This window comes from Phragmites australis, chromosome 14, assembly GCF_958298935.1.
Source record: "Phragmites australis chromosome 14, lpPhrAust1.1, whole genome shotgun sequence".
NCBI lineage: Eukaryota > Viridiplantae > Streptophyta > Magnoliopsida > Poales > Poaceae > Phragmites > Phragmites australis.
The window spans coordinates 4729432-4742897 of record NC_084934.1 but is presented as its reverse complement, the minus strand read 5'-3'; the positions used below and the strand labels follow the sequence as shown (position 1 = coordinate 4742897).

The 13466-nt window shown below is 42.6% G+C and overlaps 1 protein-coding gene across 1 annotated transcript; it reads right to left on the bottom strand.

The window, feature by feature from the left end:
* Positions 1-231: 231 nt before the first annotated feature.
* Positions 232-12164, bottom strand: LOC133889941 (disease resistance protein Pik-2-like). Its single transcript, XM_062330363.1, has 2 exons — positions 11276-12164; positions 232-2571 (listed from the first exon to the last, which is right to left on the bottom strand). The coding sequence occupies exons 1-2, from the start codon at positions 12154-12156 to the stop codon at positions 597-599; spliced, it is 2856 nt and encodes a 951-aa protein (XP_062186347.1). The 5' UTR covers positions 12157-12164; the 3' UTR covers positions 232-596.
* Positions 12165-13466: the final 1302 nt, after the last annotated feature.

Below are 13466 nucleotides of genomic sequence, written 5' to 3'. Positions count from 1 at the left end.
AGAATATGTATTTGTTGGTTCCGATATTGGCAACCCTGAGTACTGTATTCTCACATTTCTCTCTGCATTCCTTTCTTCACTTGTCTGTATCTTAGACATGGAAGAACAACAACCTCGATTGGCATTACAATACTTTTCTTTCTCAGGAGGCAGCATTGCACACAATTTTGATAGCTTTGAGAAAAGGAAACTTGTGTGTTGGGATTCACTTTTTATTGTTTACGAAAAGTATGAATGCTATAAAAAATTTCACCAAAAATCGTATCAGCTAATGCCAATGTCCAATGAGGATCTTTTTCAGAAATGCCAGTTTTGATAAAAATGTTGGTTTGACATTCATTGGTGTGCTTGCTCTTATTATTGCTTCCCCTTGTCAGTATCACGAACAGGTGTTACAACCCCTTCACTCTGAACAAGTAGGAGCCGTATCCGCAAACAAATACTTTATTTTCAAACGGAATCTCCGACAGTAAGTATACAACATGACTCGAACTAGTAAATGGGAATTGGATTTGGGAAGTACATTGGACGAAAGGAAAAACACAAGTTGGGAATTAATTTTGATGTCTGGAACAAAGAGAGCAGCAACTGAGCAATCACTCGTATTTCACCACAACTTGGAACCGCTGGGTGCGCCTCATGTTCTCAGCCTTCAGCTGATCCAGTGCACGGTGTAGTGAAGGGTTGTCCTTGTTACCTGAGAGACGTACCTCTTTCAGCTTGGCCAAGTGCTCGATGCCGACAATGCTCCGCTGCGCATTTTTGAATTTCATTTCAAGTGTCTCAAGCTGTGCCATGGATCCTTGTTCAAATCGAAGAACTTTGGGCATTTCTGCGGTCACTTTCAGGTTGCTGAGCACCGGGAAGCTGTGGTTTTTGCGCACAACTAAGACTTCGTCGTTGTAGCATTTCCACTGCATCCAGATGCTCTTCAGGTTGGGCAACTTACACAGGACGCCAAATAGTTGGTCATCAACAAGCCTTGCACGCATGATTCTGAACTCAACAAGGTATGTGAGTGACCCGATCCAGCTAGGCAACCCACTATCGAGGACCCCCTCGATCCTAAGGTATCGGAGGAGTCGTGGCCACGTGGGGAGGTTATAGAGAAAGGTCATCTTTCCATTTGAATTCCGATTCGATATGCCGAGTCTCCGGAGGGAGTACATCTTACTCAAGGAGAGGCCAAGCTGTTGGAGAACCGCGGCATTATCCTGGCAGTCTTCAATGGACATACCAATATATTGAAGTTGTTTTAGTTCACCCAGTTCTTGGACAACTTGGACATCATTTCTGAGTAATGCAAAACCGACCTCGCGTAGTGCCTTCATCTTGCTGAGCCCCCGGGGCAGATTCCACATAACGTCCCATCGTTTCTTGTGTTTGAACTCTATGCGCTCAAGTTTCTCCAAGTTGGTCATAGTTTCAGGTAGCCCATCAAGGCATGTGAGCCTTGCATCAAGAGTCTGCAAGTGCTCTAGGTTTCCAACTTGACGAGGCATCTTGCTGATATTTGTACCCTTCACGCTCAAGAACCTGAGTAGGTACAACCTGCAAACATATCTCATATGATGGTTTGTTAGGCCCTCACAATCTTCCAGGTCAAGTACCCTCAGGAGTGAGAACTTGTATAGATGATCGAGTAGCTTGTTCGTCTGGAGCTGAAACATGCTCAATGATCGAACATGCTCCACATCCATTCCTTCAATGCCATGTCCAGCCATCTTCTTCTTGTGCCGGTCTGCACCCTGGGGCCTCCTGTCGTCATCCCCCTGGATGGAGAGGCGACGGATCCTGTCATATGACATGGCTGCATATTGCCCTCCTAGTAGGTTGACGAAGTTAGACTCCAGCGACTTGGACACCATGACATCAAGAAGCATGAGGTGCACCCGACACGACTCCACCATATCATTATAGCCGAAATGTGGTTCAACCATGTTCCTGCTCACTAGCTCATCAAAGTAGGATTCTGCAACCTCCATTAGGGTCATCCCTCGCTTCTCCAGAACCAACCCTTCGGCGATCCATCTTCTCAAGAGTCGATCCTTTCTGATCTCATAATCCTCCGGGAAGATACTAAGGTACATCATGAAACCCTTGAGCTCATGAGGCAGGTGGTTGTAGCTGAGTGTGATTATGTGCCTCATCCACATAAGGGTAGGGTTGCTCTCCATCTGAGAACCAATTGATTTGCATACTGTATCCCACTTATCTTTGCTTTTCGATGATCTATGGCCCGCCAAAATGCTCGCAATGCTAACAATGGCCAATGGAAGCCCACCACATTTTTTCAAAATATTGCCCATTACACCTTCAAGCTCCTTAGGGTAAGAGGTATCCACGGAGCCAAATGCTCTGCTGAGGAACAACTTCGTAGAATCTTCCAACTTGAGGGGCTCCATTTGATGGATGTAGTGTCCACTAACACTGGCAGGACTGCATGATTTGGCCACCATTTCTATCCGAGTGGTCACGATGATTCTGCTGCCACAATTGTTCTCTGGCAACACATATTGGATTGCGTCCCATGCTTGTGTTGTCGGTACATCGTCGATCACAATGAGGTACCTGCAGTTTAGTCATATGTATGCATGCTATAGTTATATATATGTCCAAAATATGAGGTTATTCAGAAATAGTTTAAACATTTTTACCACAAGTACGTAAAAGATTGTTTAGATAAATTATGCGAAAATGATATCATCTAAAATGGAACTGCCACGAGAAACACTCCAATAATATAGTATTTTTACAAATTTGTTCCAACATCATCGATAGCTGTGACCCCTCTTGCTAATAGCTTCCACGAAGCATATCTTTAATTATGAACCGTATATTTTTTATATAATAGAAGTATAACTTCTGGCCTCTGCACTAACAAAGAAGTTAGACGTTTAAGATGCACACATCTAATTTTTAAAAAAAATATGCACTCAAATTCACGTCGAAGAGAACTTAAACTTAGATGATCTAGACGTATATCCACACTCTCAAACAACTAAGTTACGCTCAGTTGTACTTCCATTATCTTAAAAAAAAATTATGAACCATATCTAAGAGTTGAAGAAAAATATACTCTAGACCGTTCTGTATAGTATTAGCGATTCTGAGTAATTGTCGTGCTGTTGCCGTAGATCAAACATAAAACAATAACAAGAATAATACATATGCAATTCGAGATGGGGTTTTTCAGCTTTATAGATGTGTATCTTTTTTGGATGTGTGCATCACATGGCCACTCCCCCACAGTTTATATATACAGTTTTTAATACCATTTATATGTCACTCGGGTGTTTCAGGGCTTCCTAACACAAATTTCTATAACCATCAGATCTTGCATTTTATGGCTGATATTTTATCTAACTTGTTAGTAGAAAAAATGTAGATTTTATTGAGTTCTCTAACACCCGAATTTTTGTTTGCACCAACACTTCTTGAAAATTACAACAAAAAAAAGAAGACTGTAACTCTAATATAAACTAACTGTAACTCCAATATAAATTGATTGGAATTGTGGGTATGAACAAAAATTCAAGTGTTGGAGGTTCTAAAAACACATGATTTTTTCTTACCTCAAATAGCTACCACATTTGATCATCAATCACAATAAAATCAGATGTCTACAAATTCGGGTGTTGGAGCCCCTTAAAACATTTAATTGAGATTTATCGTTCCTTTTTTTAAGAAATGCTTTTACACATGTTTTGTGGAGAGTCCTTGTTTAATATAATAGTTCAGTAGTGAGGAACGAGGACAATGCCAACACGCCTCTCTAGGCCTCCTAATGGGCTAGAGTTAGTATCCAACACTACTCTTTACAATGAAAAAAGTTGCTTTGGACGTCAATACAGTGTCCAAAACCCAACCTTGATTGGTAGTTCCATTCTAATATATTTATAAAACCTAGCAAATTAGAATACTAAATAAAAAACCTTGAGACCACGGGGAGAGAGATGCCCCCTACCGTTGTTTTAAAGGTAGGGGAGTACCGAACCCTAGCTGGCGAGAAAAACTCCCTGAAACCAGTTCTCAGGTAGATACCCAGACAACCTGTGAGCACCCCGGTTAGAGCCTATATGGATGGCCCTTGAATTGGAGTCTCTACCAACCGAGCTATCGCTTAATTAAAAAAAAAACTTTGCAAATGAATACACTACTACAAAAATAGTCATCACTGTCCATAACACCCTGTGTTTCCCTCATTTAGAAGAATAGGAAATTCCACTAAAATTTAGAACTTCTATAAGTAAAGCCAAAATTAAATTATCTCAAATTCACTCCAAATCTAAATTCCTAAATTCACACCATGCATTAAATTGACTCATGTGTGTTTTGGTTTTCTTGGATTTTTGTGTGAAGGTTTGAATTTGAACTTAGTTCACAATTCAAACTTGGTCCAAATCCCTCTCAAATCAATCCCCAAATTAATTCCAAATTCTAGTATCCATCTTGGGCTCAACCACTCTCAATTCATCTTTCTCTAATCTTTCGGCCCATCCCGTTTACCTCTTGTTCTTTTCCTTTTTCTTTCTTTCCACCTCAGGCCACAATTCTCTCACCTCTTTCAGCCTAACACTGGCATGATGACCTTCTTTCTTCCCTCGCCCTTTTTCCACTGCACCGACCCACCCTTGTTACTGTGTTGGCCCACATCCATTTCCTGCTTCCCGTTGGCCTTATGGCTCAACCCAACTGAGCCGCGCAATGATCAGTGGGCCCTGCTCTACGCCTCCCTTCCTCTACCTCCCACTGCTTCCTTCTCTCTCCATCTTTCTCTCCTCTCCAAGTGTAAGAGAGCGAGGTGAGCGCCTTGGGCTCCCCGCTCACGCGCGCTTAGCTGAGCCCTGCTCAAACCTGAGCCGGGCTTGTACCGCCGCACTTAACGGCATGACGCCCTTACTGTATGCATGTAGGATGACCTCACCTCGTCCCATCACTGCGCACTCAAGAATCCTTTTGACCACACCATTGACCGCACCTGCCACACCTTAACCGTGCCAAGTGACTGCTCGATGGCCCAACGAGATGAACGGTCGCCACAGCCATCTAAGCATGCGCACGCACTCCCACATGTTGCCATGCCTCGTCCTGTTGACTGCGCCACAGCTCCGCTTCGCTACCTCGCCTACCACCTCTCTGCCACCGCCCTGACCGCACCATGTCATCTCATGAGTACCCTGACAGCTTCATGTGCCCGCTTGAGCCCTCTGTCGCGCCACACACTCAAGTGTCACGCTATAGGCACACCACCTTGCCACGCCAGCCACACCCATATCTCAGCCAAACCCGTGAGCAACTGAGCCTCCCTCGGCCTATAAAAAGGATCGCCACAATCTCCTCTCTCCATTCTAAGTCCCGGCACAAAGAACCCTCCACCAGAACTTCTTCTCCTTTCTCCATCTTCTCCAGTGAGCACTGCCTCCAGCGGCCCTTGTGTTCGATGAGCTTCGAGCCCTCTCTCCTCTTTATGTGTGCCTCGATGCATTGAGTCTGATGTGTCATCGGTTGGGCTTGGCAAGGAGCAGAGGAGGGAGGAGACGAGCTACACCGAACGCTGATGATCACCTTCGGTAGCTCCGATGACAACTGCCAAGGGAGCTTCTTCGACCATATCTTCTACGGCATGATTCCTTCATCGTCGTGGAACATTGTCTCCCTCCTTGTACCACAAGAGCCCGAAGGCATGACTTCGTCCTCGGAGCCGAGCTGTTGTCACCATGAACATTTTCTTCCTCTTCATCAACTGCCCCAGCTAAGCTCCTTCCCCCTCCCCTCTCTGCTATGTGAGCACCACCAAGCTCCCCTATACCCTTCCAGAGCCTTGACTCATTCTATCTAGGCTCGCATCACACCTCGCACCACACACACTTAGTTTTCCCTTGTTTTTGACCGACACCTAGCCACCAGCCATCCTGCGGTGGTCACTGTGACCAGGGAGATGCCATGTTAGCTTCATGACAACGTCGCAAAGCCCGTGTGTGCTATAGCTGAGTGCACTATCGCTTATTCCACCTTCTTCGAACGGTCGTAGCACCACCGTCGCCATTGGCCGCTGTCAGCCACCTTTGTGACCACCATCGAGCCGTGGGTGTCTATTCTCGTTCATAGCCGCCGCAGAGCCCTACAGAGCTAACACGTGCCACTCCTCAGGCACGGGGACCCCTTTGCTCGTCGTGATGTGCCAAAGCTGCTCCTCTGAGGCCATGATAGCTATCGGCGACACCATGATTCCTCGTAGAAGTGTTTGCATGCATCAATTTGCTTTGGGAGACCATGGGCGCAAGTCTTCATAGTGCGCCACCATCCACGCCAACTCCGGAGTGGTTCTGTTGCCGCAGCGGCGCTCTACTGGCGAAGCCACCGCCATGGCTAAGTCCATCATCTTGTGCTAGATGTCCTCATGTGCATCACATCCAAGATCTGCCACGAATTTGCCTTATCTTTTTTTTTTGGATTTAACCTTCCGGCAAATCATTCAAAGGCCGTTTCTCCTCCGTTTCAATTTCGATTTGGGCTATTCTTTCACCGATATTCATCTAAATTCAAGATCTATCGATCTATCCTAGTTTAGTGAATTGTGGAGTCCATTTTGGTTTTCTTTGAAGTTTTTAGGATAGATGTCACCCTTAGTGGTCCTTTCGCTTATTGTCATTGATCCCTATTTTAGAAGAAGAAGAGGAGTTCGGTGACGAGGAGCCTGAAGACCTGGTTTAGGAGGAGGACCAAGAGGAAGAATTTGAAGAAGCCAAGTCTTAATTCCTTGATCATGTTGGACTCATGTTTGAAACTAATAAATAACAATTGAAACTTGACTTTATACATGCATGCTATCTTCTTAAATTTAAATGCTTGTGATAGTTATGACCTTCCTTGATTATGAACCATGCCTTATTTATTGTTCACCGTATGCCATGTAAACCCTAGTAGGTGTCCAAAATTATTTATAGTAATGATTGGATGATTCCTTGAAACTATTATGCTTAGGACTTCTTACTTTGCTCTCTTTGGAGATACTTGACCTCTCTTCGGAGAGTGATGATACACTTAGAATCATTTAATCATGTTTTTGCAAATGAGTTAAATGTGGTGTGTAATTGGTGGTGTATGTTGGGTTAAAATGGTGAGGTGTTGGTGATAAAGAACACGAAAACCTCTTTGACGGGGGTGACTAAGGTGATCCTCTAGGGAGGGTGCCTTTGGAGGCAAGTCTAAATTTGTGGTATTCTTGCTAATGAAGATACTTGCCTCAGCCACGTAAGGGCTGAATTATTGTGCCGTTGTGCTAAGCCACTCCCGTGGAACCACAGGCTTCTACAGAAAAGGCCTTTAGTGCCGGTTCATAACTGTTAGCACTACCGGTTTTTGAACCGGCACTACGCAATCGGCAGTGATAGTCGCCGAGTATCGCTGCTGGTTCGGAAACCCCTTATCACTGCTGGATCATAACACCAACCGGCGGTGATAGTCAGTCCCCGAATCAAGTTTTTCGGGGCCAAAAAATCCAAATAAAAATATTTTCCCACCTAGACCAGCCCCCTATGTTACGTTTGCAATTTTTCACGCGAAATATGCGTGCATGCGGTTCTTAGGAGTCGAACCCATGACCACTTTGCGTGAAACATCCTTACCATCTCACCTATCATTGATTGCTAAGAGCAATAGGATATTTTTCCTTTTGACCCTTGTTCTCTGAAACTTTTGACAATTATTTGGGCTTCAAAATGACTTCAAATTAAAAAGTTATCAACTATAAAGTTGTAGATCTCGTCAACCGCTACAATTTTCATATAAATCTTTCTTTCATCCGACTACATACGAATATTTTATAAATTTTCGAATATCTCACTAAAAACATGTTGACCAACACTTAACCAACTTAAGTGTTGCATGTATTATCATTTCAATATTAACCAACTTAAGCTTTGTATATATTATTATTTCACTATGTAATTAGTATCGTTAGAGATGATCATTTGCCTCAGTTATATTTTTGTATTCCATATTTCATTCAACTTGGAATTGAACTGGCCCACATGAAAATCAAAAAAGATCATTGCATATACAATATGTTAATCATTTTTTAGTGGTTAAGTATTACATATATTATCACTTCACCATGTCATTACTAATTTTATACTTTTTCATCTAGTTTAGGAATACTAGGCACTACCATGAGTAAACCACGACGAAAGGAGTCGAGCTCGATAAGTTATGGATGCCAAAATAGTTGTGGACCAGATTTGGGTATCTAGATGGCTTTAAATGAAAACGTTGTCAACTATAAAGTTGTAGATCTCGTCGAGTGCCATAATTTTCATATAAAAGTTGTCTCTATCTGACTCCATATGAAAAATTTATGAATTTTTGAAGACGAGCTGCAAACCATTATCACTGTTTGTTTATAACTCCACTATTAGTGCCGGTTTGTGTGCTAGCTGATAATGTTTTTTCACTGTCGGTTCTTTTCGGATGGACTATCACTGCCAGTTCTTGACACGAACCAACAGTGATACGTTATCACTGTCGATTTTTAAGGAATCGACAGTGATAGAGGGTCGCTGATTAGTGTTTCTGTAGTAGTGACATGTCCCTAGTTTATGAGCTAGGGCTTGATCCTCACCTTACCTTGACTTCACTAGATGATCATTCGGAGGGCTAATTATAGTGGGGACTAGGAGAAGACTAAGCGCTCTTTGTGAGGCTTGAGATCCGGGTGGAGGCCATAAACTTTATGGAGCTCAACAACCCTTGTTGTATTCCCATGTGTGAAAGTCTTGTGAAGTAGAGTAGGGAAGCATTCTCGTTATGATTCGTTACACCCCCTGCAATGGTTGGAGGCTGAATATATCATGTGGGCACAGTGTACAATCTTTGCAGAGTGTAAAGCTATTTATATATCCCTGTCCATGGTTATGGACATGCAAAGTTCTATCGACAAAATGGTTAAACTCATGGTGTGCTCATTCGTTGGTGAGTGAGTGGGTTGGGCGTCTATGTTTTGGACAATGTCAACTTGGTATCGTGAACTAGTTGGGACTGGGTGTCGGCCAGCTTAAAAGATGGGCACTGTGGGGATGAGTATGCCTCCCGAGGGCCACAACCCCTTAAATTTGATTTAAAACTTGGATTTGTTGATCAAATGTTTTGAACTACGCCCCACACCTAATCAACTGCATCAAAACCATTTTTGTGCTCAAACCCTTATTCCATAATTATAACCTTATGCATATATCAACTCCATGATATAGTATTAGGACTTGCTGAGTACATTTCATACTCAACCTTACTTACTATCATATGAGGAGCAGGACTATGACTTCACCTAGGATGATGATGAAGAGTAGAAGACTAAGGCACTGTCCACAACCGAGTTGCTTGTAGGCATTAGGCTTATCTATTTCTTTCGTCATTGACCTATTTTAATTTGGCCAGTTAGCCTTGGATGTAATGAATCATATGATGTATAACATTTGTAAGACTTATCTTTGCGGAGATATTGTAATCGTTGGTTTGACTATGTTACTATTATGTTGTTATCTATGCGTATCAGCTACTATTCTAGGGATTAATACTTGAGGCATAGGGAACCAAAAAAAGGGGTTTGACACTATCGGTTCTAAACTGGCATCACTGCTGGTTTTGTAACTAACAGTGAACAAGCGACAATGATATTCGCTGATTGTCATTGTCGGTTTTGGAACCAGTAGTAATAATATTATCATTGTTGGTTTTGAATTAGAATCGGCAGTGATAATCGATCCCCAAATCCCATTTTCCAATGCTGAAAAATCCAAAAAAAATGGCACCTGGATCACCACCTATACAAATCACACGATTTTCCTGTGAAATACACACGCACATGGTTCATAGAACTCAAACCCATGACCTCTTGACTCTGTGCGAACCCACGTAACCTAGATTGCTAATTGAAATGGGATATGTATTCCTTTTAAGCCTTGTTTCTCGAATCTTTCCACACGTATTTGGACATGTGGATGGAGTCAAATGAAAAGGTTATCAACTACAAAGTTGTAGATCTCACCGAGATGTACACTTTTTATATAATATATTATCTACATCCAACTTTGTATGAATACATTACGAATTTCCAAATATCTCACTGCAAACTTCAAAAGTGACACTTGTTTTCCTCGCTTCATCATGAACCTACTTAAGCATTGCATATATTATCAATTCACTATATTAAAAGTACCATTAGACTTTACCGATTAACTAACCTATATTTTTGTACCGTTACATGTTTTGTTCAACTTGCAACTAAGTTGACCCATATGAAAGTCAAAGAAGAGCTTTGATGAATGCATTTCATATCTACAACATGTTAATCAGTTAATAGAACTTAAGCGTTGCATATATGATTATTTGACCATGTATTACTAGTTTTAACTTTTTTCATGTAGTTTAGGAGTGCAAGGTACTCTTATAAGTGAACCACGATGAAAGGAGTCGGTACTTCTATAAGTGAACCACGACGAAAGGAGCTAAGGCCGATAAGTTACAGATGTCAAATTGGTTGTAAACTTGATTTGGGCACCTAAATGACTTCAGATAAAAAGGTTATCAACTACAAAGTTGTCGATCTCATCGAGAGCTACAATTTTTATACAAATTGTATCCTTCTAACTTTGTATATATAAAAAAGTTATGAATTTTCTAAAATGAGCTACAAACTTGAAACCTACAATGATAATCTATTATTAGTGATAGTTTTTTATTGGAGCCAACAGTAATACTGGCTATTATCGTTTATGTTTTTTTTTAAAAAATCAATAATGATAGTATCACTATCGGTTTTTGTTTAAAAAATTATTGTGATAATTGATTATCACTATTAGTTCTTGTCGAATGGGGTCGGTTCGCTTTAAAAACCGATACTGATACTTTGTCACTGTTGGTTTTTTATAAACTGACAGTGATAGATGGTTGTCTATTGATATTTCTGTAGCAGTTATCTACATATATCTTTTCACAAGTTCAATCTTAAAATTGAAAAAGGTATATACCACTACCTATAATTTAAAAGTTTCACTACACACACCAAAGTGACAGTTTTTAAGACTCGATAGAGTAATTGTGTACTAAACATTTACAATGATTCTCGAATATATGTGCAAATTCCAAACTAAATTTGCCGCTGCAAGTTAAGAATTATTTGGAAACTATAGCTGGTAGTTTTTGTAGTAGCATGGAAGGATTCCGGACGTGCAGAAACTAATTATGTGTGTGCCAATTTGTAACTAGTTGTACGTACCTTTTGTCCTCGATAATCTCCTTGAGCTGGTCGGCCAGATGTTGGTCATCCAGGCCGTCGATTTCTCCCAGGGCCCACTCTTCCTTGATGCCTCTCTCATTCTCTGTTTTGGGCTTGGCGACCTGCTGAAGCACGCGCTTGAGCAGCGCCTTGAGGTCCCTGCCGGGCTCGAACGCTTGAGACACCGACACCATCGCCTGGTACGGGAACTCCGCCTCCAGCCGCCGGCACACCTCTATGGCCAGCGTAGTCTTGCCGAGGCCCCCAAACCCCACGATTGAGAACACCTTGAGATAGCTCTCTTCGCCGACCCTCGCCTTCAGCCTTTCGACCAAGGTGTCCACCTGTTCCTCGATGCCGACGACCTGGTGGTGGTTAGCAGCAGGGTAGTCGGCTGGGCGGAAAGCATACGCAGACGCGGACGCCGCCAGCACCGGAGCCGGAGGGGTATATAAATAAGGGGAGAAGCGCAGCGCGTCGCGGTTGACGCCGTACCACTCGTGGCGCACTTTGATGTCGTTGGCGCGAGCGCGGAGGGCGCTGATTTCAGAGGCGAGGCGACGGCGCCGAGAGAGCGTCCCAAGCAGGTGTTCCAACCAGGCGCGCACGCCGTCGTTCGGCCTGGACTTGATGCGGAGCTTGTATAAGTCAACGCTGTCCTCGGTATCGTAGGCGAGCTCGCGCAACTGCTTCATCCACTCCCGGACGAAGTGGTCCACGGCGCCGTCGTCCTCGGCCTCGGACTGCATGCGGAGGAGGGCGTTCATGGTGGCCAGATCTTCCCGTAGCTTAGCGACCTCGCCGCCGACGCCGCGGAGTAGTCGATACTCCTTACCCAACTGCTGCCCAGCATTGCTTAAGACTGTATGGGCCGCCTCCATTCTCTTCCCCCCCCCCCTCCCTGTGTGTGCGCGGGCAATGCTTTGCCAGTATTTATATTGATATTTCCCGTCTAAACTTAGTACTACTCCAAGCTGGCTTGTGGCTATCAGCGCAGTATGAATAATAGTTTGGATGAATCAATAATGATATTTAGGAACTTAGAGAGAGGATGGCATAAATGGTGTCGGTTGAAGATTAGTTTTTGATAATATATCTATAAATTGACTAGATACTTTTGAAAGCAGGATTAATCGTGAAACGGGACAATCGATGTATACAGGTTCGAGCCTTCTAATAGAGTAATATCTTACGTCCTGTGGGGGTGTTGTGTTTGTATATTGATGATCTTGAGTTCAAGTATTGTGGCTAAAACTATTACAGAGAACAGATCTAATCTAGCCTAAACTAGAACTAAAGTCGCCGAACATCTTCTCTGCTAGGGTCTTGATATCTGCCTCGAGTTCGCTCCCTCCTTCCCCCATCCTTTTTGCCTTATATAGGGGGTTCCGACTCCTATCCAGTCGTAGCCGATAGGAAGTAGTCCTTTTTGTCGTCTAAGCAGATAAATCTGAGTTGGTTATTGATCGTTAGGTAACCAATCAAAACCATGCTGATATATACTTTCTTGATTTTGGATGTATCAGGTACCGCTGATTCGGTTCCGTGATATCCGAAACTTTAACAGGTGTTACACATACCTCATCCATACGTGATATACTCCTTATACACATATATCCTATAGTTAGATATTCGATACTGCCTTCTCCGATTTTTTTCGTTCTTTCCATGAGATACATGCTTTCTCTCTGTCTCTTCTCTCCTTTCCTAATAGGATATATGCTTCCTCTATCTTATCTCTTCTCTCTTTTCCGAATAGGATATATGCTTTCTCTCTCTATCTCTCTCTTTCCGAATATGATATATGCTATCTCTCGCATGCTGCATGTTCACGCAGAATATTAGCATGCTGGCTAGTGTTGAGCTCATCATTTTTTGGTAAATGGGAAAATGGACTAGAATGGGTATGCAAAAATATTACCATGACTAGTAAGGTGGTCTGCGACTCTGCACAAATTAGTGACTAGACGTGTTATAATTTAGTGTATAGTATTATCTGTCCGTATATCTATGGTTCATTGCACAGTCATTCGAAGAACACAAATTTTTAGTCCTTGTATAATAACCTATTATGCACTAAAGTGTAATTTAGTGCAATGTAGTCAGAAGTTTAGAATGTTGTGAACCAAGTATTTAAAATATCACTATTAAATTGTTTTACACTGCTATGTCTACAACTCAATTTCCATAC

Excerpts from the sequence above, each read along its gene's own strand:
- LOC133889941 (XM_062330363.1), bottom strand. The coding sequence starts at position 12,156 with ATGGAGGCGGCCCATACAGTCTTAAGCAATGCTGGGCAGCAGTTGGGT. Across the intron at positions 2,572-11,275 it reads GAGATTATCGAGGACAAAAG|GTACCTCATTGTGATCGACG; the intron begins GTACGTACAACT and ends ACTAAACTGCAG.